The 27542-nt window shown below is 41.6% G+C and overlaps 2 protein-coding genes and 1 long non-coding RNA gene across 3 annotated transcripts in view; 1 reads left to right on the forward strand and 2 right to left on the reverse strand.

Annotated features, from left to right (window-relative positions):
* Window positions 1–552: 552 nt before the first annotated feature.
* UBB (ubiquitin B) lies at window positions 553–4177 on the reverse strand. Its single transcript, XM_073565344.1, has 2 exons — window positions 4051–4177; window positions 553–1901 (listed from the first exon to the last, which is right to left on the reverse strand). Exon 2 carries the CDS (start codon window positions 1893–1895, stop codon window positions 750–752), a length of 1146 nt encoding a protein of 381 aa, XP_073421445.1. The 5' UTR covers window positions 1896–1901; window positions 4051–4177; the 3' UTR covers window positions 553–749.
* Window positions 4178–14222: 10045 nt separating this feature from the next.
* LOC141079405 (uncharacterized) overlaps window positions 14223–27542 on the forward strand; it is a 91860-nt gene continuing 78540 nt past the window's right edge. Inside the window, exon 1 of the long non-coding RNA XR_012228379.1 lies at window positions 14223–14278. This is a non-coding gene — a long non-coding RNA (uncharacterized lncRNA). The remainder of the gene's footprint in view (window positions 14279–27542) is intronic.
* ITGAE (integrin subunit alpha E) overlaps window positions 14268–27542 on the reverse strand; it is a 265900-nt gene continuing 252625 nt past the window's right edge. Inside the window, exons 31-32 of the mRNA XM_073565319.1 lie at window positions 20469–20579; window positions 14268–14773 (exon numbers count right to left, since the gene is read on the reverse strand). Of these exons, the coding sequence (XP_073421420.1) occupies window positions 14720–14773; window positions 20469–20579 (165 nt within the window). The 3' untranslated portion in view covers window positions 14268–14719. The remainder of the gene's footprint in view (window positions 14774–20468; window positions 20580–27542) is intronic.

Raw genomic sequence — 27542 nt, forward strand, 5'->3', positions numbered from 1 at the left:
TAACCCTGCCCAAAAAGTACATCTTGATGCTGGCACTGGTGCCAGGATGTAATCTTAGTAGTGAACGCTGAGGGCATGTGTTCGCAAAGCAAGAAGAGAATAAAAGACAGCTGGCCATCAAAACACAATTGCTGGTCTAATGTCTATAATCCCCAGGATTCTGCCCAGGGAGGCTAGATAAAAGGTCTTATTGCCCACGGGCTCGAGATTCTCCACCCATCTTAGGACATCAAATTTTTAATGAAAGCCAATGGCTTTGGCATCATAGAATGTTAGAGTTGGAAGGGACGTCCAGGGTCATCATTAACAACCCCCTGCTCAATGCTGGATTCACTAAACCATCTCAGACAGATGTCTGTCCAGCCTCTGAAGAATTCTGTTGATGGAGAACTCACCACCACTCGTGGCAGCCTGTTCCACTCATTGATCAGCCTTACTGTGAAACCAGAGTGTTATATTTCCTTAAAGTTAATAGCCAAAGAAACATCAATAAAGAAAAGTTTCTACTTAACAGTTTTTAGATCTAAATTAAGTGCCATAAAATGAAACAAATTTAATTTGAAATTCTTTTAATCAGACAATTTTATAAAAAAAATTAAGACCATAGAACCACATACTGATAGCTTTATCGAAAAACTTAAATGATTACTCAAACCCATATAACTAGAGTGAATGTTATAAATGTGCAAGCAAATGAATCATGAATTCCATTGTTTTCCATTTTAAATGCGTATTTTCAGCATTCGCTTCTAACAGCCACCCCTCAGACGGAGCACAAGGTGGAGGGTGGATTCTTTCTGGATGTTGTAGTCACAGAGTGTGCGACCATCTTCAAGCTGTTTTCCAGCAAAGATCAACCTCTGCTGATCTGGTGGGATGCCTTCTTTGTCTTGAATCTTGGCTTTCACATTGTCAATGGTGTCGCTGGGCTCTACTTCAAGGGTGATGGTCTTGCCAGTCAGGGTTTTAACAAATATCTGCATGCCACCTCTGAGACGGAGCACAAGGTGGAGAGTGGATTCTTTCTGGATGTTGTAGTCACAAAGGGTGCGGCCATCTTCAAGCTGCTTGCCAGCAAAGATCAACCTCTGCTGATCTGGTGGGATACCTTCCTTGTCTTGAATTTTGGCTTTCACATTGTCAATGGTGTCACTGGGCTCTACCTCAAGAGTGATGGTCTTGCCAGTCAGGGTTTTGACAAATATTTGCATACCACCTCTCAGACGAAGCACAAGATGAAGGGTGGATTCTTTCTGGATATTGTAATCACAGAGTGTGCGGCCATCTTCAAGCTGTTTTCCAGCAAAGATTAACCTCTGCTGATCAGGTGGGATGCCTTCTTTGTCCTGGATCTTGGCTTTCACATTGTCAATGGTGTCACTGGGTTCCACCTCAAGGGTGATGGTCTTGCCTGTTAAGGTTTTAACAAAGATTTGCATACCACCTCTTAGACGAAGAACCAAATGAAGAGTAGATTCCTTCTGGATGTTGTAGTCACAAAGAGTGCGACCATCCTCCAGCTGCTTGCCAGCGAAGATCAATCTCTGTTGATCTGGTGGGATACCTTCTTTGTCTTGGATCTTGGCCTTCACATTTTCAATAGTGTCACTGGGCTCCACCTCAAGGGTAATGGTCTTGCCAGTCAGGGTTTTGACAAATATCTGCATACCACCTCTCAGACGAAGCACAAGATGGAGGGTGGATTCTTTCTGAATATTGTAGTCACAGAGGGTGCGACCATCTTCAAGCTGTTTTCCAGCAAAGATCAATCTCTGCTGATCAGGTGGGATGCCTTCTTTGTCTTGAATCTTGGCTTTCACATTGTCAATTGTGTCACTGGGCTCCACCTCAAGGGTGATGGTCTTGCCAGTCAAGGTTTTAACGAAGATCTGCATTCTTAACTGGAAAGGACAATGAGTAATGATTGATTAATATCAAATTTCAGACTTTAAAAAAGCTGAAGAATCTTGTAGATTGATAACATTTACATCTTGGTTTTGCTTCAACAACATAATTATTGATTATCTGTATATGATATAACAGATTCAGATCTTTGCTTAAAGGTAATAAGTCACTAGGCTAATAAAATCCTATCTGATGGCAGCATAAAATAATTCCAGATCAGAGAGTTGTTTTTTTCAACTGCTTTCAATAAATCCCTGTTTATCTTGTGCAAGTGTTCATGTTGCACATTTGCTGTAGTTTGATAGCTATCTACTCATGCACAGTATGGAGAGAAAGCTCTCAATCAGTAGCGGGTTGGTAGGAGTTGCAGCTTATGCATATTACAAGTTGTCTAGTACTTATATATTGATATGATGAAGCTATATGCAAAACGTGAGTCCGGTTACTGGGCAGTGTGGTCTGTCTTTGGTCTATTATTTATGGCTTGTGGTGGGTACTGGTGCTAAAGCACTGCTGTATAGTTTTAGGATCTCTCGCTGAGGGGTCATTCTCAAATCAAGGCTTTTTTTTTATTATGTTTATCATGTCATCTAGTTTTATAATCCTGTTTTTAGTTCCTATATTATATATCCAATTATAATGTATATGTGTTTGCATTGTACCTCTACCACTTGATTCTCATAGCATACATTGTATTGATTACATTTAGTCATTGCGAAATTTACAATTTAACACACTGCCCCTTGTTTCTGTATTTTATGGGGTGCTTCTAACTTTTTTTTATTTAAGTAGTTGTGTATATATTTGTTTGTAATTAATAAAAACTGGATATGTTTGCATATATTGATTGTTTGGTATTTATTTTGGTTTAAGGAGTAATTTATAGGTATTTCTTATATATTGATAACCTATCCATGATAGGTCATCAACATGAGATTAGTGGGGGCACAAAACCAGATGTGAGCAATGTACAGAGCTAAACACTACCACTGTGTATATTGTTTAGTGTCCCCTGCCATGTACTGAAGTATATCTCCTAGTCATTTAAGAATTAGAAAGTTCATCAAGATACAAATCCCAGACAACCAGCTTTAGGACTTAGTAGAGCTATCGCCCACAGCATTCTCTTTCAGAGGGACACAAAGTCCAAAAAAACAAGGAACAATATAGTTTAACAAGTAGTAAACAGCGTCTAAACAGGTGATGTTCCAATCAAGACTTGGTTTATTCTGCCATATACAAAAGAATGTTTCGACCTATGATGGTACAACAGTTGGACCAACACCTGTTTGGATGCTGCCTATTGCATTTTGAACCCTTTTAAGAACTTGCCAGCGGTGCACATAATGAACAGGACTCCAGCACTGCAGAATTTAACCAGGGCTATAATACAAATGACTTAAAAAAGTTGTCCACTACATTTACATTGATGCCCTCTATTCTTAGGATACAGCATCAATGTCTGATTGGCTGGGGTCTGGCACTCGGCACACTTGCCCATCATTTGTTATCCGTGTTGGTGGCTGTGACTGTAGGGGGTATTGTATATTAAGGTTATACCTTTGCTTTTCTCTTTCATCCCGCTGCCGTTATCTGAGTTGGCAGCTGTGACCACCGGCTGGAAGTGCTTACATGCGGACATTGACTGTCTACTTGTAGTCATTGTGGCTTGTTACTGCACATCAACCTCCTATTGAATTGGAGGCAAATGTGTAGTATCCCGCGGTGGCCACTACAAGTAGACGGCCAAGCTCCGCAAGTATTTTAGCCAGCGGCTACCGGCACCAATAACAGCTGATCAGTGGGGATGCCGAGTACGGTACCCTGGCTGATCAGACGTTGATGGCCTTTCCTAAGAATAGGGCATCAATTTAAAAGTAGTGGACAACCTCTTTAAAGAAATAAAGTAAATAACTCATCAGTAGCACATAGGAGAGCATAAATTTGATAAAAGCTTCCTTTTAAATTCAGAAGACACATTTGTTTGCACAGTGACAATTTAGTGCCTTATTTCATGATAACCCAGTAAAGTGGTGAACTGAATTTACAAATGTGTCTTTGAGGAGTTGCTCTATATACACAATATCCCTATGTAGATTAGTACATAATTCAATAGTGCAGTTAGTAATAGTGAATATTACATACCTTCCTTCTCTCCAAGGAATGACAGCGAAGATGTGATTCTGCCGAAATCTAAGCACTGTGAATGCAGTGATAGAGGACAAGCGAGTATATATACTGCTGAGTGACTTCAAAGAGAAAACCAACCAGTTCCTCCAGTCTAAAATATTCAGTAGTCATTGCTCAATCAAGAATTCTTCATCACTCTTAGGTTAAATGTCTCAATAATCAGTTCCCAAAAAAAGGGCATCGCCTTGTAATTAAATCTTCTGTGTCTCCGTGTGTCATCATGAAAATGAAGCAAGACGAGAATGTCTAGCTCAGGATCTCCTAAAGTGTGCGCTATGACTTGTAGTTATGTACAGACAATATGGTGGAAGAACATATTTTTTATTAGTGGTGCTAAATAAGTGTAAATGTAAAGATGTAGTATATTAAAGGGTTACGTTTATTAAAGGAACAGGCTAAAATGAACTGCATGACACAAATATTTTACACCTCCTTGGCCCAGTTCTTGGCACAAGCTGTCCATTTATAATGTCCACGGACAAGATAAAGATCCTCAATTCACTTCAGGACTACAAGATCCCAGGTACTTTCAGCTGCATCACATCTAATGTGGTGTACTTAATTATTTGTACTAAATGTCCAACTGGGGGTCTGTATGTGGGGAAGACCGGGCAAAAACTGAGAACAAGGATGAATTCTCATCGCCACACAATTAGAGAAAAAAGAATGGATTTACCTGTGCCCAAACATTTTTGTATGCCTGATCACAGCACCATAGACATGAAATTACTTGTATTGAAAGGTAACTTCACATCTCAGAGAGGAGAGTCTGTGAGTAAAAACTCATGATGACCTTTGACACACTCGCATGGATTTATGTCTTTTTACATCAATTAAGGAATTTGCTCTTCAGACCTTGTGGGGGCATCACAACACAGAACCAGACCCCAATCAAAGGACAATGAAACTTTAACTCCTTATCTCTGAACTGTTCCAATATTTATGGACACAACTGTTATCACTCTCCCATAATGACAGTTCTGTGCTGTGTTGTGTATAAATATGAGATTCTTCAGATTTTGTATTAGTCTATATGCCTGATGAAGAGACCTGAGTAGTCTCGAAAGCTTGAAATTTGCTAATGTGGCACCCTGCATCTTTGTCGCCACAAAAGGGTTAAATATGTACTGTTTTGTATGTGTTTTGTGAGCAATGGGAGCTATGTATTCTCTGCTAGAGACCACAACACACACCCACAATTCACCTCCCTCCCTTACTTGTCTGAAGCTTAGAGCTTTGCAGACATACCCTAACTGGGAGGGGGAGGAGCAGAGCTGTTTCAGTGTGAAGAAGGAGGAGAAGAACTCTTGGAAGCCATGACGACACATGTGCTCGATCCAGGAGTGAGAGCTAATAAGCATCAGGGTGTCAGCCCCTAGACCATCCATGCTTTCAGAGCAGGGTGGTAAGCTGAGAGACTGTGTGGGATTATACAACTATCAGCATAGTATTTTCTCCCCGGAAAGACTGCAGCAAACTAGGATCAGTGAAGAATAGTGCAAGTGGGAACTTGAGCTGCTCACACAAAGGATCCATGCTGCAAGTTGCCAAAGGAGAAATACACAGTGAGTAGAGGCTATACTGGAAGTTTTAGACTCTGGGAAGCCTTGGTCCCAGAAGTGATTAGAATAGCAGGAAGCTTACACTGAGTCACACCAGAGAGAGAGGATAACTCCCATTCTGTAGAACAGACTGTAACCTGGTGAGAGTTGTAATATCTCCTTTTACCTGCACCTGAACAACAGTATATGATAAAGTGACTTTCCTTGTCTCCTGCCTGATTTCTCTGTGCCTTCTACTTCCATCACAATCTCTGGGGGTCGGCCCTGGTTGGAGAGGGTTAAATATCTGCACTGCCATCACCATCTACTCCTCCAGGGATCTTCTGCAGTGCCGGCTATACTACAGTCGAACACTCCAACTGGCGTCATGAATCAATACAGAAACTTTATCCCCATTCCATTCAACCCACTTTACATAACCGCCTGAGGCCACGGACCGGGTCACTGCCACTGTGACATTTCCCATTGAAGTTAACAAGCCCGGTGCCAAGTATCCCACGGCGTCTGGGGCGTGGCATTACCATCTTTTCAATTTGCCATTAAAAGTTATCAACCACTGAGGACTCTCAATTCTGAATTTCTGAATATTTTTCTGGCACAAGCTCTAAACCTTAAAGAGGTCGTACGGGACTTTATTTTTTGTGAATAGTGCTCATAGTATTGTAACATAATTTCCCATTATGATTTGTCTGAAAATTTGCAAACAAGGTGCATGTCCTTTTTTTGTACCCCAGTCTTCTTATTGTGGACTCTCTCTGGCGCCACTTTCGCCATTCCTCTTTCTATACCCTTCTGGGCTCTACCAAGTGTTCTTCTTTGTTGATTCTTTGAACTTGCTCCTTATGGTCACAGTGTGAGATTACTAAGCAGATGATTTAGCTTCTTTGGACGCACAACGACTTCATAGCAGTAAATTTAGCTTTGTTTTAGGTGTGGTGCTGAGTAAAAGCAGATTTATGAACATAGATATAAATATGTAATAATTACACTCCTGAATGGGCTGTTCTGCTGCTCATCCGTGAGCTGTTAGAGTCTCGGAAGCAAATAGTGAAATAAGACATTCTGGACAACCATGATAACACAAAACTGGCATTTATCACCTGGCCATACACATAATAATAAGGACTGGACCATTTTTAATTTTTTATCTTTCGTTTTTCCTCCCTTTATTTCAAGAGCATAACCTTTTTATTTTTCATCTTCATAGTCATTATAAGTGCTTGGTTGTTGTAGTTTTGGATGACACTAGATGATTTTACCATATAAAGTGTTGAAAAATGGGAAAAACCTCTAACGGACGTAATTAGGTGACAAATTATTATTATTATTATGTTAGTGACTTAAAAATTTTAAAATTTGGAAGAAAAAAAATTGATTTGTGTCACCTTGTTCCAACAGCCATAACATTTTTATTTTTCCATCGAACTGTGGGAGAGCTTGCTTTCTTGCAGGAGGAGCTGTAGTTTTTATTGGTACATTTTGGCATACATATGTTTTGATTGCTTTTTATTTCATTTTTTTTTCATTACAACATTTACCTTATGGATTAAATAATTTTAGAGTTTGATAGACTGGACTGTTCTGGATATGGCAATATTGATTTTGACTTTTAGTACTTAAACTGCAATTATTTGATAATTTGTACTATACAGTGGGGAAAAAAAGTATTTAGTCAGTCGGCAATAGTGCAAGTTCCACCACTTAAAAAGATGAGAGGCGTCTGTAATTTACATCATAGGTAGACCTCAACTATGGGAGACAAACTGAGAAAAAAAAATCCAGAAAATCACATTGTCTGTTTTTTTTTCATTTTATTTGCATATTATGGTGGAAAATAAGTATTTGGTCAGAAACAAAATTTCATCTCAATACTTTGTTATATATCCTTTGTTGGCAATGACAGAGGTCAAACGTTTTCTGTAAGTCTTCACAAGGTTGCCACACACTATTGTTGGTATGTTGGCCCATTCCTCCATGCAGATCTCCTCTAGAGCAGTGATGTTTTTGGCTTTTCGCTTGGCAACACGGACTTTCAACTCCCTCCAAAGGTTTTCTATAGGGTTGAGATCTGGAGACTGGCTAGGCCACTCCAGGACCTTGAAATGCTTCTTACGAAGCCACTCCTTCGTTGCCCTGGCGGTGTGCTTTGGATCATTGTCATGTTGAAACACCCAGCCACGTTTCATCTTCAATGCCCTTGCTGATGGAAGGAGGTTTGCACTCAAAATCTCACGATACATGGCCCCATTCATTCTTTCATGTACCCGGATCAGTCGTCCTGGCCCCTTTGCAGAGAAACAGCCCCAAAGCATGATGTTTCCACCACCATGCTTTACAGTAGGTATGGTGTTTGATGGATGCAACTCAGTATTCTTTTTCCTCCAAACACGACAAGTTGTGTTTCTACCAAACAGTTCCAGTTTGGTTTCATCAGACCATAGGACATTCTCCCAAAACTCCTCTGGATCATCCAAATGCTCTCTAGCAAACTTCAGACGGGCCCGGACATGTACAGGCTTAAGCAGTGGGACACGTCTGGCACTGCAGGATCTGAGTCCATGGTGGCGTAGTGTGTTACTTATGATAGGCCTTGTTACATTGGTCCCAGCTCTCTGCAGTTCATTCACTAGGTCCCCCCGCGTGGTTCTGGGATTTTTGCTCACCGTTCTTGTGATCATTCTGACCCCACAGGGTGGGATTTTGCGTGGAGCACCAGATCGAGGGAGATTATCAGTGGTCTTGTATGTCTTCCATTTTCTAATTATTGCTCCCACAGTTGATTTCTTCACTCCAAGCTGGTTGGCTATTGCAGATTCAGTCTTCCCAGCCTGGTGCAGGGCTACAATTTTGTTTCTGGTGTCCTTTGACAGCTCTTTGGTCTTCACCATAGTGGAGTTTGGAGTCAGACTGTTTGAGGGTGTGCACAGGTGTCTTTTTATACTGATAACAAGTTTAAACAGGTGCCATTACTACAGGTAATGAGTGGAGGAAAGAGGAGACTCTTAAAGAAGAAGTTACAGGTCTGTGAGAGCCAGAAATCTTGATTGCTTGTTTCTGACCAAATACTTTTTTTCCACCATAATATGCAAATAAAATGAAAAAAAAACAGACAATGTGATTTTCTGGATTTTTTTTTCTCAGTTTGTCTCCCATAGTTGAGGTCTACCTATGATGTAAATTACAGACGCCTCTCATCTTTTTAAGTGGTGGAACTTGCACTATTGCTGACTGACTAAATACTTTTTTTCCCCACTGTATATGCCCAGCCTGTGGATGTGCTTCATATGAGCATCAAGACGGGACCAGACCGCTAGGTGCCATAGCAAGCAACTGGCACCCTGCATTCGTGCTTTTTTTTTTTTTTTTTAAACAAAATGAGAAATCTTTGCAATTTTCACACTGACCACTTTTTTTAGACTCATATTTCCTGTCTTTTCAGGAAGAATTTTCAGCCAGGTTCAGTTTCATCAGAGGCAGGATTGCAGTGACAGGTATCACTGTCTGATGATCAGCTATTTCTAGCAGCACCATAGAGAATGAATGAATCAGTAGTTTGGTACCTGCCTCATATTAAATGGGGCTAATGGGGATAAAAGTGGCCTGTTTTGCCAAACTAGACGAGTCCACCGATTTATCCTGAGGGTAGGTAATAACTTATTTTCACTGGACAATGCCTATAAAAAGTTTTAAGAAAAAAATTAGTTTTTATATATATTTTTTTTATTCAGTTCCAAATAGTGAAAGTGTCAAAGTTTGTAATACAGGTCATGTTCCAAATTTTTTTAAAGAAGTAATTATAAGATTATTCAACAGGGAAGAGCGAATCGATTCACAGGACCCTGGTCCAATGGCAAGGTCAGTGTTCCATGGCCACTGGAATAATGTGATTTTATGTAGGTGGGAGGAGGAAGGCGAAGCTAGAAAGTTTCTCCCTCCTATTTGCATAAAATCTCATCAATATCAGGAGTGTCATCTCTTATCTCAATAATGTAAGGATCTTTTGTCACTGAATACAGATTTTATCCACGAATTGAGAATTTTGAGAGACTGATCCGTCCGGGGGAGAAAGAAGCAGATTTCTCTGATATATTACAAAATTGCTTATAATCATATCTTAAGTGCTACTGATTTACGAAATAAAAATTAAAATGACAGCTACTCTCTAAATTCTAAATGAATAAATCTTTTCTCCCCTTACATTATTAGTTGGCAGACAGTTGGGAGTCTGTCATAAACGCACACTGATTAACGGCCAGTTCCACCGAAATCGGTTGCTGCCAACTTTGTGTATGGCGGTTTAGAGAAATATTCACTCATGACATTTGAAAAAAATCCAAGAGGTCCGTATTTTTTACATGTTTTCATTTAGCATTTTTTTTCTAAATCATGTATCTCTAATCTCACAGAAAAATATATACAGTACTTTCCAATGTTATGTTTTGTTTTTTTTCGATTCCCTTCTAGTTTTAGGTCATTCTCTTGAGTTCAAAAGTATGGGGTCCATTTAGACATGCTGGTTTCCTCCCATACTCCAAAACGATACCAACTAATTGATTGACTTACTAAATGAAAGACTGGCATTATTGTTTATGAGCCAGGATTGGTTTATTGACAGCCATACATCAGACATGTAATTCTTGATTCCTGGTTCGAGAGTTACTCACAATAATAACAGCTTGTCTGATCAGTCAACCAACACTGTTCATGATGACTGTCTTCCAAAGAGCCTCTTAACCTACTCACCGGCTCTAAATTATTTATGTAGATCTTGGTATTGCTCATGCCAGTGCATTCTGTTCTCATTCAGGTGTGGCACAGTTTTGACTCTGGGTGTATAAGATTATATGAAGATGTGACCTACTATATAATTATATTTATGGCACTATCTATGCTTGATAACCGGTTCTACAGATCCTACATGTCAACAATAAGCAGAACGTCCAGTCTGTGGGTGGAGATGGTTCCCCTGTATATTGAGGTTATCTAGTACTGGGAGGATACTTTGTGCCAATACTAAAGCAAGAAGTTCTAGCAGACAATTCCAGCCTAAAACATGTGGTTCTAGAACTCATTTTTTCCATTTGACAAGTACAGTAAGAATTTACATATGTCAATGAAATTGACATGAGATCGGGTTATGAAATTAATGTACAGATAAACATAAAGAGGTTTCAAGCTAGTAAAAAAATAAGACTTGAGTTTTACAACAAACATAGTTAAATCTGAAATAAGATTCCTGGAGCATTGTGTTGTCCCACTCTTATATTTATTTAAACTGTCAAAGGCTACGTTCTGACGGCCGTGTATTCAATCTGAGTGCTGTCCATTGAAAAAAACTGACCTAACACGGACAGAACTAAGACCAATGTCATTCATTAGGGATGTTCAAGAAAACTGCAGCATGCAGTAGTGTCGTCCATTTTTCGGATGAGACTCACATTCTAAGCCGTGGAATCCAAATAGAATCCGATTTTTTCTGATACATTGCAATTCTTAACATAGGAAAATGCAGATGTATGAAAACCAATGCCATTCGGATGGCATACACATGACAATGCAGATGAAAAATTGTCTGTTTTTTCTTGATGGAACTCTGACGACTTTTAAACACTCGTGAGAACTTGCCCCAACACTGTCAGCAAATATTGGGAACAGACCTATTTGACAAAGGGAATGGTGACAACTGTTCATCAATTTTAGCTAGGGCTACTGGTGTAGTTTTGGACAGAATATCATAATGTCACGCTTCAAAATTGCATCTAATGGTTATCAGTGGGGATACATTGCGACACATGACATTATAAAATGGTGACATTATAGACACAAAAATCCAAACCTGCTGGATGTTTGTCACAGTTCAGATACAACATTTTTAGCATAGACCTTAATATCAGGGAAGAGTCAGGCGGACAAGTATCGCAAAGCAACTCTCGGACTGGCCACAGCTCTCTCCCGACCTGAGCGTGACGGCTGCGAAATACATGCTGTCATGCTCATGCTTGGGTCAGGAGAGTCACCAGCCTGTCCGAGCTTTGGTTTGTGATCTTCGTCCGAGTGATACAGCCGTCTGACTCTTTCTTAAGGCACATATGATTTGCTTGAAACATGACTGTTCAAAATCCCTCAAAATTGAAGACAAATCACTCCTCTAAAATAGTTGACTATTAGTTAGATGCATGCAGTATCACACATACATTTTTTGGAAGAGAATTGTAATAAGAAGGAGTTGTAAGGTCGCTGATGATCCATCAAATCCAAGGTACAGAATCAATTGGGATAACAAAATTAAAAAATGATAATAGACAGGTTAAGATATTGATGACCTATCCTTTGGATCGGTTATTATTATCAGATTAGTGAAGATCCAGCACCCAGCATCCCTACGGTTCAAGTTCAGGGTTGCCAACTTGACTTTTTAGTTTTTCTGGACAGCTTATAAAAAAATCACGGACAAACAATATTTTATACGGACACATCGGAAAAACACAATAAATCATTGTGATTATAAGTTATACATGTTCATAGCACAGCTCCACTATTAGTGGCCATTCCCAGGTACCACAGCTCAGCTTCTATTCACTCCAGATGGAGCTGAGCTGTAGTAACAAGGAACGGCCACTAAACAGTGTACAGGGATGTGCTGTTTGGCTCCATTCCCTGTTGCTAAAGCTGAAAACAGGTGAATGGTGAAGACATTGAGTGTCGGGCCGCACCCATCTGATATTAATAACCTATCCTAATGATGGGACCTCAATATCTTAAGCCTGGGAAACTGTATATGGCATGATCCATACTGTTTTCGAACAATGCAATACATAAATAGAAGAGCAGAGATGTGTTAACATAGTTAAAAACCAGGTAAGCACATATTTTTAGGATGAGGATTGATTATTTTCTTCTTTTAGTAGTCTTGCAATCCTGCTTGGTTTTAGTAATGTCCTGATTCGTGCTCGGGGGAGCCAAAATTGTTTACACAGCCTTGTAGTAAACTATAATTGAAGTACATAGACATAAAGTAGTAAAACATATAACTGATTATATCCTTCACTTTCACCAACAGATCTTATACCTGCAGTATAAGTGAAGACTAGGTTGATGCGAAAACTACTATGACTGTATATTGAGATAGGAAATGAGGGAAAAAAAAGATTTTCTGTGGAATTTACATACAATATTAGCCTTGCAATGCGTGTAGTTAGTCCACATGCCAAAAAGCAGACTGTATTATGTTGGAAATTCGACATTCGGTAAAATAGCCAGAAAAAATAGAGGAATAGTTTCCACCATAAAACCCAAATATGTCAAAAATTGTGAAAAATAATCATACTTTATTAATGATCAGGTGACAACAAAAAAGGATAACAAACCAATAACCATAAAACAAGGGGAGTACACCTAGGAAAACATTAATAATTATAATTATTATAATCATGGACTAGCACTTTATATTATTTTTCTGACCGATGTATGCAATAATGCAAGACTGTGTCTTTGCACTAGCACTTTATATTCATTTCAGGTTATATATATATATAATGTCAGCATAATTATGCAATAGCACTTTATATTACTTTTCTGACCTATATATGCGATATTGCAAGACTGTGCCATTGCACTAGCACTTTAAAATTCATTTTCAGTTATATAATATATAATATCAGCATAATTATACACTAGCACTTTATACTATCTTCTGACCTACATATGGCATATGTCATCTCCACACTGTTCCTGTCTGCTATGTTAATTTTGTGTGGAAGCTGTCAGTCTGTTTTGGTGTGCTGGGTCTGTGATCTGATCATCTGTGGTCACTTCCCTTGATTAGTCCTCTTCTTAGCTAGCTTCTCCATCCAGTGCCAATCGTACACTTGTTGCTGCCTGTGTTAGGCCGGTTTCACACTAGCGCATTTTCAGCGCGCGCACGGCCGGGGGTAGCTCCGCCCCCGATCCGGCTCTCTGCCCGGCGTGCCCGCCCCTTCCTTGTAGCGCCGCCTCCTAGCGGACAGCGGCGCCTGCGATCGGCGCACCCTATCTTTAGCATAGGGTGCGCCGATCGTGCGCAGGCCGTGCGCTAGTTGCGCTTTGACCTGCGCTGCGCACTTTTGACGGTGCGCCGTGCGCGCCAAAATCCGAAAAGTTTGATTTTGGCGCGCACGGCGCACCGTCAAAAGTGCGCAGCGCAGGTCAAAGCGCAACTAGCGCACGGCCTGCGCACGATCGGCGCACCCTATGCTAAAGATAGGGTGCGCCGATCGCAGGCGCCGCTGTCCGCTAGGAGGCGGCGCTACAAGGAAGGGGCGGGCACGCCGGGCAGAGAGCCGGATCGGGGGCGGAGCTACCCCCGGCCGTGCGCGCGCTGAAAATGCGCTAGTGTGAAACCGGCCTTAGACGGATCCATCTGTGCTCTGTGCCTGACCCAGCCTGACTTTATTCCTTTCCCGGACTTAGATTCTTTGCCTGTGACCTGACTTCGCTTGTGCCTGCTCCCTGTAAACTGTCTTGTCTTTCTGGTTTTCCTGACCTCGGCTCATGAATTGGATTTCGTCTCTGACTTCATCTTGTTGTCCTGCGCAATTTCCTGAACCTGACCTCGGATTGTTTGACCTCCCTTTACTTATTCAGTAAGTAGTATATATTATTACTATAGGTTATTGTAGTCTTTCTCGTCACTTCTGGGACTAAAATTTTCTATAGTGACTCACGTCACATGATATTAACTGTGCAATGCCTTGGTTATGGTATGCACCTAATAACTCTATATGACCAACTTAATCCCTCTGGACATTTGTCAAAATGTTCCTGGGTGTGCACCCTTAGTTTTTATGGTTATTGGTTATTATCCTATTTGTTGTCACCTGATCATTAATAAAGTATGAATATTTTTCACAAATTTTGAGTTATTAAGTATAATGGATTTTTTCATAATAGTGAATAGTTTAATACTCTGGAATATGTGTTATAGCTCATGTCCCATTAGCCTAAATCTCACTAAGTGCCTTCTAGTAATAGTATAGTGGGTATGTCTTCTTTCCTGTAGAACCTTTTGGTCGTCTTTGATTTTGTCATTCCACTTCATTCTGGTCAAAATTTTTATATTTTCTTTTGAAGAAACCACACTGTAACAAGGACAGGAAGGTATTAATTACAATATAATCATTGTATAGTCATTTGGAACACTATTAAATGCCAGGAAGATGATTGTATCATATATTGAAAATCATGCTAGGTGATAATCTGCATATTATTAATGCAGAGTTGTGTTACTTCTACAATAATAGTATGCAAATTATCAGCTATTATAGTTTTGAATATACACTAATCAGTCATCTTCCATTTATTTTATTGTGTTCAAATAGCACAGTGATGGCGAACCTTTTAGAGACCGATTGCCGAAACGGAAACCCAAAATCCACTTATTTATCAGAAAGTGCCAATAAGGCAATTTAACATTACATCATATAAGACCAAAATACTCCCCCTTACACACACACACAACCTCTCTTCAAAGTATATACTCACACACACTGCCCCTCTACAAATTATTTAAACACAAACATTGCTCCTCTGCAAAATATATACAAATTCAGACACACAGATACACACACACTCCCTCTGAATAAAGCAGCCACCTATCCCCACCTCTCTCAAAAATCTTTACTCCTCTTCGGCCACTGGAGTATTGTCGCACGTTGGATCTGGGGCTGACAGCATCTCTGGGGAGGCACATAGATCACCGGGGGGACACAGAAATCACTGGAGGGTGGCATGAAGATCACAGGGGGGCACATAGCTGGAGGGGACAGAGATCACAGGGGACACAGATCACATGGGAGTACAAATTTCACAGAGGGGCACATAGCAGGGGGGCACAGGGATCACAGGGGGAACAAAGCTGGGAGCCACAGAAATCACAGGGGTGCACATAGCTGAGGGGGTACAGAGATCACAGGAGGCACATAGATGGAGGGCACAGAAATCACAGGGGGGCATATAGTTTGGTGCAAAGAGATCACAGGGGGAACAGAGATCACAGGGGGGCACATAGCTTGGGGGCACAGAAATCACAGGAGGCACATAGCTGGGGGGCACAGAGATCACAAGGGGACATATAGCTATGGGACACAGAGATCACAGGGACAACACATAAATGGGCCACAGACATCACAGGGGTGGGCACAGAGATCACAGGGATGGCACATAGCTGGGTGTTATGAGCTCATTTTCTGCTCCACCAGTTGAGAGTTCTCCTTCCGTTCTCCCTCTGGTGGTGACAGGAGGTAGTGAGGTTGGTTTAAGTGGTAGTGATCTGCCACCTGATGAGAAGGATACCGATTGGATCTCTGGAGTATCAGACTGGATATAAGACAGCCGATGCCCTATCCTAGTGCTGGTGATTCAGTCTGCTTCTCAGGTCTTGGACTTCAGCTCTCTTCCAGTCTTCTTAAGTTTGTTTTTTGCTAATGTTCACACTTGCGCTTGTTGGTCAATTCAGTTTCTTGTGTGGTCAGCTTGCCCCTGCTGGGGCTATGCTGAACTTCCACTCCTATTTATCTGTATTTGCCAAATTTGCCTTTTTGTCCCTTATTAGATTGGCCTCTTTTTGCTCTGTTTCAGAATATTTCAGAGTGCTGATATAGTGGGAGAAGACTAGTGACTTCAGGGTTAATTTTGCTATCAGACGTGTTGGACATTATTTTTGGTAGGGCTTTTTGGCAGATTGCAGACAATGGCTTTCCTTTCCTGTCCTTTCTAGTTAGTCGGGCCCCATCGTTTGCTCAGCCTATTTTCCTGCCTGTGTTTGTGTTTTCATCTTGCTTCACCGTCAATACATGTGTGGGGGCTGTCTTTTCCTTTGGGGTCTGCTCTGTGGCAGTTAGTTTTCCCTTTTCTTGCTTTAGGTTTATGTAGTCCTCCGGCGGTGACGAGGCACCTAGGAACAACATAGGAATGCTCCACTGCTACTGTTAGTTGTGTGGTTAAGATCAGGGATCTGCAATCTGCATAGTGACCAACCTCTCTTGTTTTCTGGGACTTAGCTTTTTGTTGTTCCTCCTCGATGACCCATTCATAACAGCTGAGGCCACAGAGATCACAGGGGTGGGTACAGAGATCACATGGGGGCACATAGCTGGGGGGCACAGAGATCACAGAGGGCAATATAGCTGGGGGGCAGAGAGATCACAGGGGGCACAGAGATCACAGAGGCATATAGTTGGGGGCACAGTAATCATATTGGGCACATAGCTGGGAGGGGGCACAGAGATCACATGAGGCACATAGCTGAGGGGCACAGATCACCGTCAGAAAGGCACATAGCTGTGGGCACAGAAATCACCAGCAGACAGGCACAGAGCGGCCGGCACAGAGATCACTCTGGACTCTCTGGCAGCAGCTCCTCTTCCGGGACAGGAGGCCGGGAACGCATTGGACACTAACCCTGCCCACCCCAATAACATCTTCATTCATGTGCAGGCAGTGTTCTGTAATGAAAACTGCGCACCATGCACTTGGGGGTTAAAAGGCTGGCAGCTGGCAGGATACGGCTGCCGCCCGAGTATTGTGAACCCTGGGGACATTTCCGCGGCCTGCATGAAAAGTCATTGCAGGCCACATGCGGCCCACGGGCCGAATTTTCCCCACCCCTGGTTTAAATGTATTATCATCTAAGACATTTGAACATCAGAAGGGAGTGAAGTGTGTGCGGTGGCATGCCTGGTATGTGTGCCCACAGAGAGGGCTCTGCGTGCCCCCTGTGGCACACGTGCCATAGGTTTGCCATCACTGAAATAGCATGTTGATTATTTTTTGAGGGCCCCATTTTTTTCTGCTTAATGAGCACCTTTCACCACGTTTAGCATGATAAACTGGCCACATAATTGAACAGTGACTGCAGAGTAGAGTAAAATGTAGTTTATATTTTTTAAATTATCCTCTCCATTACAGAGATTTTGGCTTGTAAAGTTTAGAGTATAATTTATGATAAATCCAAGGGGAAATACCAGAGATTTTTCACTGGGGGTGTGTACATCTTACCCTGAATGAGGTTGACCAATCATAGGCAGGCAACAACAGATAGGGGGAAAAAACGCGCCCCCATAACAGGTTAAAGCAGGCTGTCTTGAGAATGAGACATGTAATGATAGACATTCTACTCTCCTCACTGATCTAACTTCAGAGCTGTGTGTGATTACCAAGTCACAGGAGTAGAGCAAAGAAGAGATCACTAATACCTTCAGCTGTCACATAAGGGCAGTAAGTGGGGTATAAATAAACTGAGATGACAACATTTTCAGAGGAGAGCTGCAGCTGCCGACGTGTTCGAAATAAGACAAAGATCAGTTTTGCTGTATCCCCCTCCCTCCCTCTGTGGAGTGTCAAGAGAGCAGTTTGTAATCACACTCAGGTTTGCAGTGAGACCAGTGAGGAGATCAGACTGTCTGTCATTACATATCTCACACTGCACTTAGAAACCTGCTCTAAGCTTTTGTGAGGGCATCTCCCTTCTTTCCTCTGTATGTTGCTGCTTGCTTATGATTGGTCAACCTCATGCAGGGAAGAAGTACACGCCCTCATTAAAAAATCTCTGGTAACGCCCCCCTGCATTTAACATAGCATAAAATATAACCTAAACTTTACAAGCTAATATCTCCACAATGCAGAGGTGAAATTAAAAAACATATAAATATGTTGTGTCTGATCATACCTGGCAAGACACATGTACGATGCTTCCTAATGATTGACCACTTTTTCTCACAGTATGTACAAACACATCGTCATTAGTGCTGTTCAACTCCTGATGGAGAAATAAGCAGCCCTGGATATCCACTTTAAGCATTCTACAACCCCTCCACTTGAGCATCCATCCACAAGTAGTCACTCATGAGCAAAGGGGATTGATTATGGAGCACTTACTGATGTAAGCTGAGGGCACTTAAACTTTAAAGAATGCCCAACGGTGTTTTCAACTGTAACCTTACAAAAAATGTGTTTAAACACCTTTCCTAGTCTCCAAACCATTAATGCCAAAATGGATCTGTCATCAGATTTTACTATATAAACTGTATACACCATTAAATAAATGCCTTAGTCCTGACGTGACCTGTGTACTTATTTTGAAAATTTAAGTAAGAATGGCTGTATAACCCTGGCTGTATAATTATTAAATGTTTTGAGTTCAGCTATATAAAGAAATAGATCATAAGTCCAAGTGTTTTTAGTCTCTGCCCACCCAGCCTGACTGACAGTTGCAGCTTGTACTGAGCAGTGTGAGAACTTAGCAGGGAGGCCCCTTAAGAAAATTTAGTTTAACTTTCATTAAGAATTATACAGCCATTCAGAAATGGATTTGCATAGTAAATACACCATCCTTATCAGGTATAAGAGATTGTGATATATACAGTTTATATTGTAAAATTTGGTGACAGATCCACTTTAAACTCCTCATTTCACTAAACTGATACATAAAAATAAATATAGAAAGAAATCTCCCCTCCCTTCTCGCAATTCAGTGTACATCTGTAAGGCCAGATTCTAATTTTTGTTTGGGCCACATTTCAGTGGCTTTGTCTGAGCTTCTATCTGAAGCCGTGAAAAATGGGATTCGGGCAGAACTTTCATGGGGCCATCGACTTTAATAAAGAAGACATAGTCACTTTGTGCTTTGTATGGCCTCTATTTCAACAGTGTCTGCCTTCTTAAAGGAAATCTGTCACCCTTTTTTTTGGACTATGAGCTGCCGGCATCGACATTAGGGGCTTATCTACAGCATTATGTAATGCTGTAGATAAGCCCCCGATGTCACCTGAAAGATAAGAAAAAAGAGAGAGATTATACTCACCGGGAGGGCGGTCCATTCTAGGTCCGATGGGTGTTGTGGTCCGGAGCCTCCCATCTTCATACGATGCCATCCTCTTCTTCCCTTCCTGTCGTGGCTCCGGCGCAGGCGCACTGCTCTGCCCTGTTGAGGGCAGAGCAGAATACTGCAGTGCACCTGCACCGGAGCCACGACTGGAAGGGAAGAAGAGGACGGCATCGTATGAAGATGGGAGGCGCCGAACCGGACCGCGACACTAGAGTTGAGCGACTTTGGTCGGATCGGGTTTCATGAAACAAAATTTGTTTCAGATGAAACTGGTCCGACTAGGGCAAAAAAAAGTCGGAGTTTCGTCCGAAACCCAACCCCAATGCAAGTCAATGGGGAATAAAAGTCGGCATTGCGTGGATGAATGTCATCGGACCGGACCAGACGCCGGGGTGAGTATAATCTAACTCTTTTTTCTCATCTTTCAGGTTACATCGGGGGCTTATCTACAGCATTACAGAATGCTGTAGAAAAGCCCCTGATGTCGATGCCAGCAGCTCATAGTCCAAAAAAAGGGTGACAGATTCCCTTTAAGGCAGGCACAAAAGCACAGTCGACCACTTTAAACTTTTTGTTTTTTTAATATTTTTTAACATTCTATTAACCTTTTCTTTTTTTTTCCAATTTAAGCAGATTTAACATGCTATCTGTGTAATTCTCACAGGTATCACATAATGCTCTGTGAACTAGGTTGGTCCTATATCCCTTGCTGTGAGGGGAAAGATCTCCCTCCTCCAAAGCAATTGCATTATTAACAAATTTGCACATGGGTCATTGCAATAGAATAGAAAATGAATAGAGTAAATGACAGGTTCTTTGATAATCTCTGCTCATTCTAATCTGTTCATGAAATTCTTCGCTTTTTCATTTTCTAATCTACAAAACAAACTAATGCACTAAATAAATTTCAGAGAATAAAACATTTTAGTCATTTATTTTCTGTAACTTACCTTTACAAGAATTATAACAATAATCAAAAGAAGCAAAATTCCTCCAACAGAACTTCCAATGATGACAGCCAGAATGTTCATCATTGGGTTTTTAATAATTGTAACGGATAACTGGAAAACAATAGTAGAAAAAACATGGATAAAACGACAAGTATTTCTACATAGTAAGACTTGATTTAGTGTGAATAAATTATTCAGCGATTAGGGAAATAGTTTACTCACAATCGTTGTTTAAATTAAAAGAAACTCCAAAAATGGCTACACAACGCATTATTCATACTGAATAAAATAACAAACAAAAGTGGTTGGATTGAGTTCTGGGCAAAATCTTTGAAACAGTATCCAAACAATATTACTATTAAATGAACAATACTTGTAGTACTACAATATCTAAATAACAACTAAATAGTGACATGGAATAGAGATAAGCTAACCCGTGAATGTTCGGGTTCGCCTGGTTCAACAAACATACGGTAAAAAGTTTGATTTGGGTCCAAACTTGACCCCAGACCCAACTCAATAGAAGCTAATGGGGACCTGAACTTCGGTGCTTTAAAATCACTGTAAAATGGTCATATGGTTATAGTCAGGGCTAGGGGGCTGCAAAAGGAAGCTAAATGGGGCAAGAGCAGAACAATTACCCTGCAAACAAATGTGGATAGGGAAATTATTTAAAGTAATACAGAATAAAAAAAAAAGAAAATAGAATAGTCTTGAACCAGGAGGCGGAGGTCCAAGTAGAGGAGGTGGACGTGGCGGTGTAGGCATCTCTCTGAATACAGGCCGTGTAATACTCTGCACTTTTTTGTGTTGAAAACAATGAGGAGAGCATCAAATAGAGGACGTGGCTGTGTTGCTGCTGGTGGTGGTGTAGCTGCTGCAGGGAGAGGGAGGACATGGTCTATCTGTGCTTGCTGCTAGGGCTGTGGAGTCGGAGTTGTGGAGTTGAAGTCGATGTCCATTTTGGTGGAGTCGGTATAAAATGGACCGACTCAGTCTCCCAAAATCTAATATATAAAGCTGAAAGTGTGTATGTGTGTGTGTGTGTATGTATCTGTGTATGTCCGGGATTGGCATCCACACCATCGCAGCTACAGCCATAAAATTTGGCACAGTCACACGTCTGGACCCCGAGAGTGTCCTAGGCTATGTTGTGAATTGAAAATTTAACCCCGCGCGTTCCAATTCACCAAACAATTTTGCCCCTATCTACATAATGGGAAAAAAGTGTGTGTGTGTCAAGCCCCGCCCCTCATTATGATGTCATAATGGTTGCCATGGCAATGCTGATGTCATCATAGGTTGCCAGCCCCGCCGCTCATTATGATGTCATAATGGTTGACTAGGGGATGGAGGATGTGTGATGGGTATATGGGCACTAGACTATGGGATGGAGGATGTGTATGACGGGTATATGGGCACGGGACTATGGGATGGAGGATGTGTGATGGGTATATGGGCACTGGACTATGGGATGGCGAATATGTATGATGGGTATATGGGCACGGGACTATGAGATGGAGGATAATTATAATTTGCTATAACTAACCACAGTTAGTTACTATGCCCGGGCAGCGCCGGGCTCTTCAGCTAGTATATTATAAATTGGGTACAGGAGTTCAGTGCAGGATGTGCTGTAAATTTTTTTTATAAGAATTTGGAAAGTTAGGAAATGTCCTATAAATGTCTGTTCTGTTCCTGATCTAAGGATCTTGGCTTTTAGTTGAGATGAATCTTCGCTGCTCTTTATATACAGTGGGGCAAAAAAGTATTTAGTCAGTCAGCAATAGTGCAAGTTCCACCACTTAAAAAGATGAGAGGCGTCTGTAATTTACATCATAGGTAGACCTCAACTATGGGAGACAAACTGAGAAAAAAAAATCCAGAAAATCACATTGTCGGGTTTTTTTTCGTTTTATTTGCATATTATGGTGGAAAATAAGTATTTGGTCAGAAACAAGCAATCAAGATTTCTGGCTCTCACAGACCTGTAACTTCTTCTTTAAGAGTCTCCTCTTTCCTCCACTCATTACCTGTAGTAATGGCACCTGTTTAAACTTGTTATCAGTATAAAAAGACACCTGTGCACACCCTCAAACAGTCTGACTCCAAACTCCACTATGGTGAAGACCAAAGAGCTGTCAAAGGACACCAGAAACAAAATTGTAGCCCTGCACCAGGCTGGGAAGACTGAATCTGCAATAGCCAACCAGCTTGGAGTGAAGAAATCAACTGTGGGAGCAATAATTAGAAAATGGAAGACATACAAGACCACTGATAATCTCCCTCGATCTGGTGCTCCACGCAAAATCCCACCCCGTGGGGTCAGAATGATCACAAGAACGGTGAGCAAAAATCCCAGAACCACGTGGGGGGACCTAGTGAATGAACTGCAGAGAGCTGGGACCAATGTAACAAGGCCTACCATAAGTAACACACTACGCCACCATGGACTCAGATCCTGCAGTGCCAGAGGTGTCCCACTGCTTAAGCCTGTACATGTCCAGGCCCGTCTGAAGTTTGCTAGAGAGCATTTGGATGATCCAGAGGAGTTTTGGGAGAATGTCCTATGGTCTGATGAAACCAAACTGGAACTGTTTGGTAGAAACACAACTTGTCGTGTTTGGAGGAAAAAGAATACTGAGTTGCATCCATCAAACACCATACCTACTGTAAAGCATGGTGGTGGAAACATCATGCTTTGGGGCTGTTTCTCTGCAAAGGGGCCAGGACGACTGATCCGGGTACATGAAAGAATGAATGGGGCCATGTATCGTGAGATTTTGAGTGCAAACGTCCTTCCATCAACAAGGGCATTGATGATGAAACGTGGCTGGGTCTTTCAACATGACAATGATCCAAAGCACACCGCCAGGGCAACGAAGGAGTGGCTTTGTAAGAAGCATTTCAAGGTCCTGGAGTGGCCTAGCCAGTCTCCAGATCTCAACCCTATAGAAAACCTTTGGAGGGAGTTGAAAGTCCGTGTTGCCAAGCGAAAAGCCAAAAACAACACTGCTCTAGAGGAGATCTGCATGGAGGAATGGGCCAACATACCAACAACAGTGTGTGGCAACCTTGTGAAGACTTACAGAAAACGTTTGACCTCTGTCATTGCCAACAAAGGATATATCACAAAGTATTGAGATGAAATTTTGTTTCTGACCAAATACTTATTTTCCACCATAATATGCAAATAAAATGAAAAAAAAACAGACAATGTGATTTTCTGGATTTTTTTTTCTCAGTTTGTCTCCCATAGTTGAGGTCTACCTATGATGTAAATTACAGACGCCTCTCATCTTTTTAAGTGGTGGAACTTGCACTATTGCTGACTGACTAAATACTTTTTTGCCTCACTGTACATGCTCAGTAGTGAGGCAATGCTGTGGAGAAGGGAGTCAGTGAAATTGAGGAGTCGGAGGTTTACTTAACGACTCCACAGTCCTGCCTGCTACGTGCCCTAATGACACACGTTCCTCTGGTGCACACAGATGTTCTGCGTAATTTCGTAGGCACGAGTACTGCTGGATGAATGGTGAGGCCAGAAAAAGTAGAGATGGTTTTAGATCGGTTGGCTGAGAGTGCCTTCAGTTCCTTTGCTTTGTCTTCCACCCGGTCCCTTGCTGAAAGCGTAGATTTTGCACCTTTGGCCCATGGACATCTGTCTTTCACCTCACCCCTTGCAAGTCAGTCAAGCAGTCTGAACCCCAAGTCATGCAGCAGTCACTTCTGCTTTTTGATGACTGCTGGCTGTCTTTCCGTTGGCCATCCACCTGGACCTGGCCAACAATTGGAAGAAATTGAATGCACTGATGCTCAACCACTTTTTCTGTTGGAGTATGAGTACATGGGAGGTATAGTGTAAAAGGTCCTCACTCCTAATGTCACTGTTTAAATTCTCTTAACTTGTATTGAATTTATTGTCTGTACATGTCCCCGCTAAATTTTAAATTGCTGCGGAATATGTTGGCGCTATATAAATAAAAATTATTATTATTATTATTATTAAAGGTCTGCGGATCACTGAAGCATGTCTCTGATGATGATAAAACACAGGTGCCAACTGCTGCAGTTTTCTGCTGTATTTACTCTGGCAAGGAGGATATGGGTGAGGACTGGCTGAAACATCATATGCAGGATTATTATTATTAATTTTTTTAGAGCAACATTGATTCCATGGTGCTGTACATGAGGAGAGGTTACATAAAAAACACAAATAGAAATTACAACGAACAAACTAATCGTGACAGACAGGTACAGAGGGGAGAGGACTAGAGTTGAGCGACTTTGGTCGGATGAAACAAAATTTGTTTCAGATGAAACTGGTCCGACTAGGGCAAAAAAAGTCGGAGTTTCGTCCGAATCCCGACCCCAATGCAAGTCAATGGGAAATAAAAGTCGGCATTGAGCCGATGACATTCATCCACTCAATGCCGACTTTTATTCCCCATTGACTTGCATTGGGGTCGGGTTTCGGACGAAACTCCGACTTTTTTTGCCCTAGTCGGACCAGTATCATCCGACTCAAATTTTGTTTCATGAAACCCGATCCGACCAAAGTCGCTCAACTCTAGAGAGGACCCTATCATAGCAGCCTAATATTCTAAAAGATAATGGTGAAGGAGTCAGTAGGTTCGGGGGCTGCAGCAGCTCCGGTGTTGGTGAGGTGGCAGTGGGGTCATTGCAGGCTGTAAGCTGTTCTGAAGACATGGGTTTTCAAGATCTGCGTGAAATTTCAAAATGTAGGGAATAATCGTATGTGTTGGGCTACAGAATTCTACAGGATACTCAGGAGAATTTTGCAGATGATTGGATGAGGAACGTACGATTATGGAGGAGAGAAAGAGGTTTTGGGAGGACCAGAGATTACATGCTGGGAGATATCGTGAGATGTGTTCAGAGATATATGGGGGAGACTGAATATGGGTGGCTTCATAGGTTAGTGTTAGTAGCTTGAAGTGGATACATTGTGAAACTGGGAGACAAGGGATTGGCAGTGGGGAGAAGTGGAGGAGTAGAGAGGATAGAAGTGGATTAGTAGGGCAGCAAACTTAAGGACAGACTGTAGAGGTGTCATGATGGGATGAGGGATGATGAGGTTCTAGATCCCACATGGAGTCAAGGCCATCCGAGGGATGTGGGCAGTTCAGAGAAAGAGATGGTGGTCACGCTGTTCCAGCTGCACAGTATGGATAGCATGGCAGAAATGTGGAAAACCTTACTCAGCACGTTGAAGCATCCAGCACCACCATTTCATATGGTTCGTATTAGCAGGAGGCAGCGTTTACGTTATGCTTGTACTCACTCAGGATTAATAGGTTAGACACAAAAAAAAAAAACAACTAAGCCTGCCAATTCCTGCACAGAATAAATATCCGGAGACTGCAGTCCCTAGTGGTACCCGTGGGTACAGAGATAGACCTAACCAAAGAACTACTAGATGGCAACTGGGACCTAAACTCTGTAAACGTCCATCAAGTTGCTTTACGTTCCTCCTGAAGAACCAGAGGCCAGAGTAGAGTGCGAATTAGCTACAAGAGGAGAAGTGTGCTGAACAAAGGAAGGATGTTGCAGTGAGTAAAGTAAATAATGAAATACCAATAAAATAATAAAGCAATTACTCTTAACAAATATACAGCCTATTTACTGAAGTTAAACAGAAAAGAGGCTCAAACTATCGCAAAGAAACAACAAGGTGAAAATCCTTAGCTCAAAGTACACAGACTGGCTCCAAACATCAATATAATCTCAGAACATCTAAAGGAATCTGTCAGCAGCAGGAAATGCCTGCTGGAGGACAGAATATAAGGCTGCACCCAAAAGATGATAGGTGGTCAAGGGAACCTGTCACCATAAAAAACGCTATTAACCTGCAGTCATGAAGGCAGAGACGCTGCTGATTCAGTCACCGCTCTGACAATATAGAGCAGCTGCTGTAACCACGACCACATCCCTGACTGACACTCCTGCATTGGGGCTTAGCTGTCAGTCAGGGCCGGTGGCGCAGTTACAGTTGCCGCTCTATATTCTCAGAGCAGTCACCCCACCTCCATGACTGAAAACCGAATGCTGGTGAGGTAACCTACTCACACACAGATCTGCAGTGAGATCTGTAGAGCAGTGAGTGCCATTACACTGGTAATGCCCCCTTTTATTTAAAATAAGCTTTGGAGGTTGAGTCTCATACAGATCTATGCCAAGCCTGTAGATCTTAACAGATCATTTACATATAAGAAAAACACTAATATCTCTATAATAAGACATCAGATTGTAGATATGAAGGTATCAGTTTACTCAGCTTCCTATGACCTACATACCCATATACACATTTCTTCATCTTAAGTAAAGGAGTTTTAACAATCTCATATGGGGACATGACACAAGACATTTGTATTCATCTTATTCACCATGTACTCATATCCCCACCTCATATCTCGCTAGACAGACGTTTATTCATTACTGTCAATGCATTTACACCAATATTTCATGCTGAGGCAGCCAATGCTGTGTAGTTAGGCCTCTGCAGAATTTATCTTCAAGTTTTTTTTATTGTTCCCGAGCAAGATTACATGTACCACACATCACATATGCTACTTTGTAATGCATGTCACTCATTTTTCCCTAAATTGTCCAGTTTCATGAAGGTTCCTCATAGTTTTCAGATAGTATCAGTATAATATTTTACATTTATAAACTTCTACATAATGTTATATGGGGGTGTTGACTAGTGATAGAAGAACTGATTCTCAGGACAGTAATCTGTGACCACTGGACGGGAAACCTACGAATCTCCTCTTTACCGGCTCTTCTTTTGATTATCCAAGCTGGTGTGATGTCATGTATACGATGCTCAGTAATAATGACATCACACCATCAAAGCTAATCAAAAGAGAAGGAAAACTGCGCGATAAGAGGAGATTCGCAAGCTCCAGTCCTGCGGTCACAGACTACTAATCTGGTTGATGGACTGGGGCTCTGCGAATTGATTCTCCTATCTCTAGTGTTGACACTAGAGTTCAGCGACTTTAGTCAGATCGGGTTTCATGAAACAAAATTTGTTTCAAATGAAACTGG

The sequence above is a fragment of the Dendrobates tinctorius genome, unplaced genomic scaffold, assembly GCF_039654945.1.
Source record: "Dendrobates tinctorius isolate UK_male_01 unplaced genomic scaffold, ASM3965494v1 ptg000016l, whole genome shotgun sequence".
NCBI lineage: Eukaryota > Metazoa > Chordata > Amphibia > Anura > Dendrobatidae > Dendrobates > Dendrobates tinctorius.

Bases quoted from the DNA above. Each gene is read 5' to 3' on its own strand.
- UBB (XM_073565344.1), bottom strand. From the start codon at position 1,895: ATGCAGATCTTCGTTAAAACCTTGACTGGCAAGACCATCACCCTTGAG.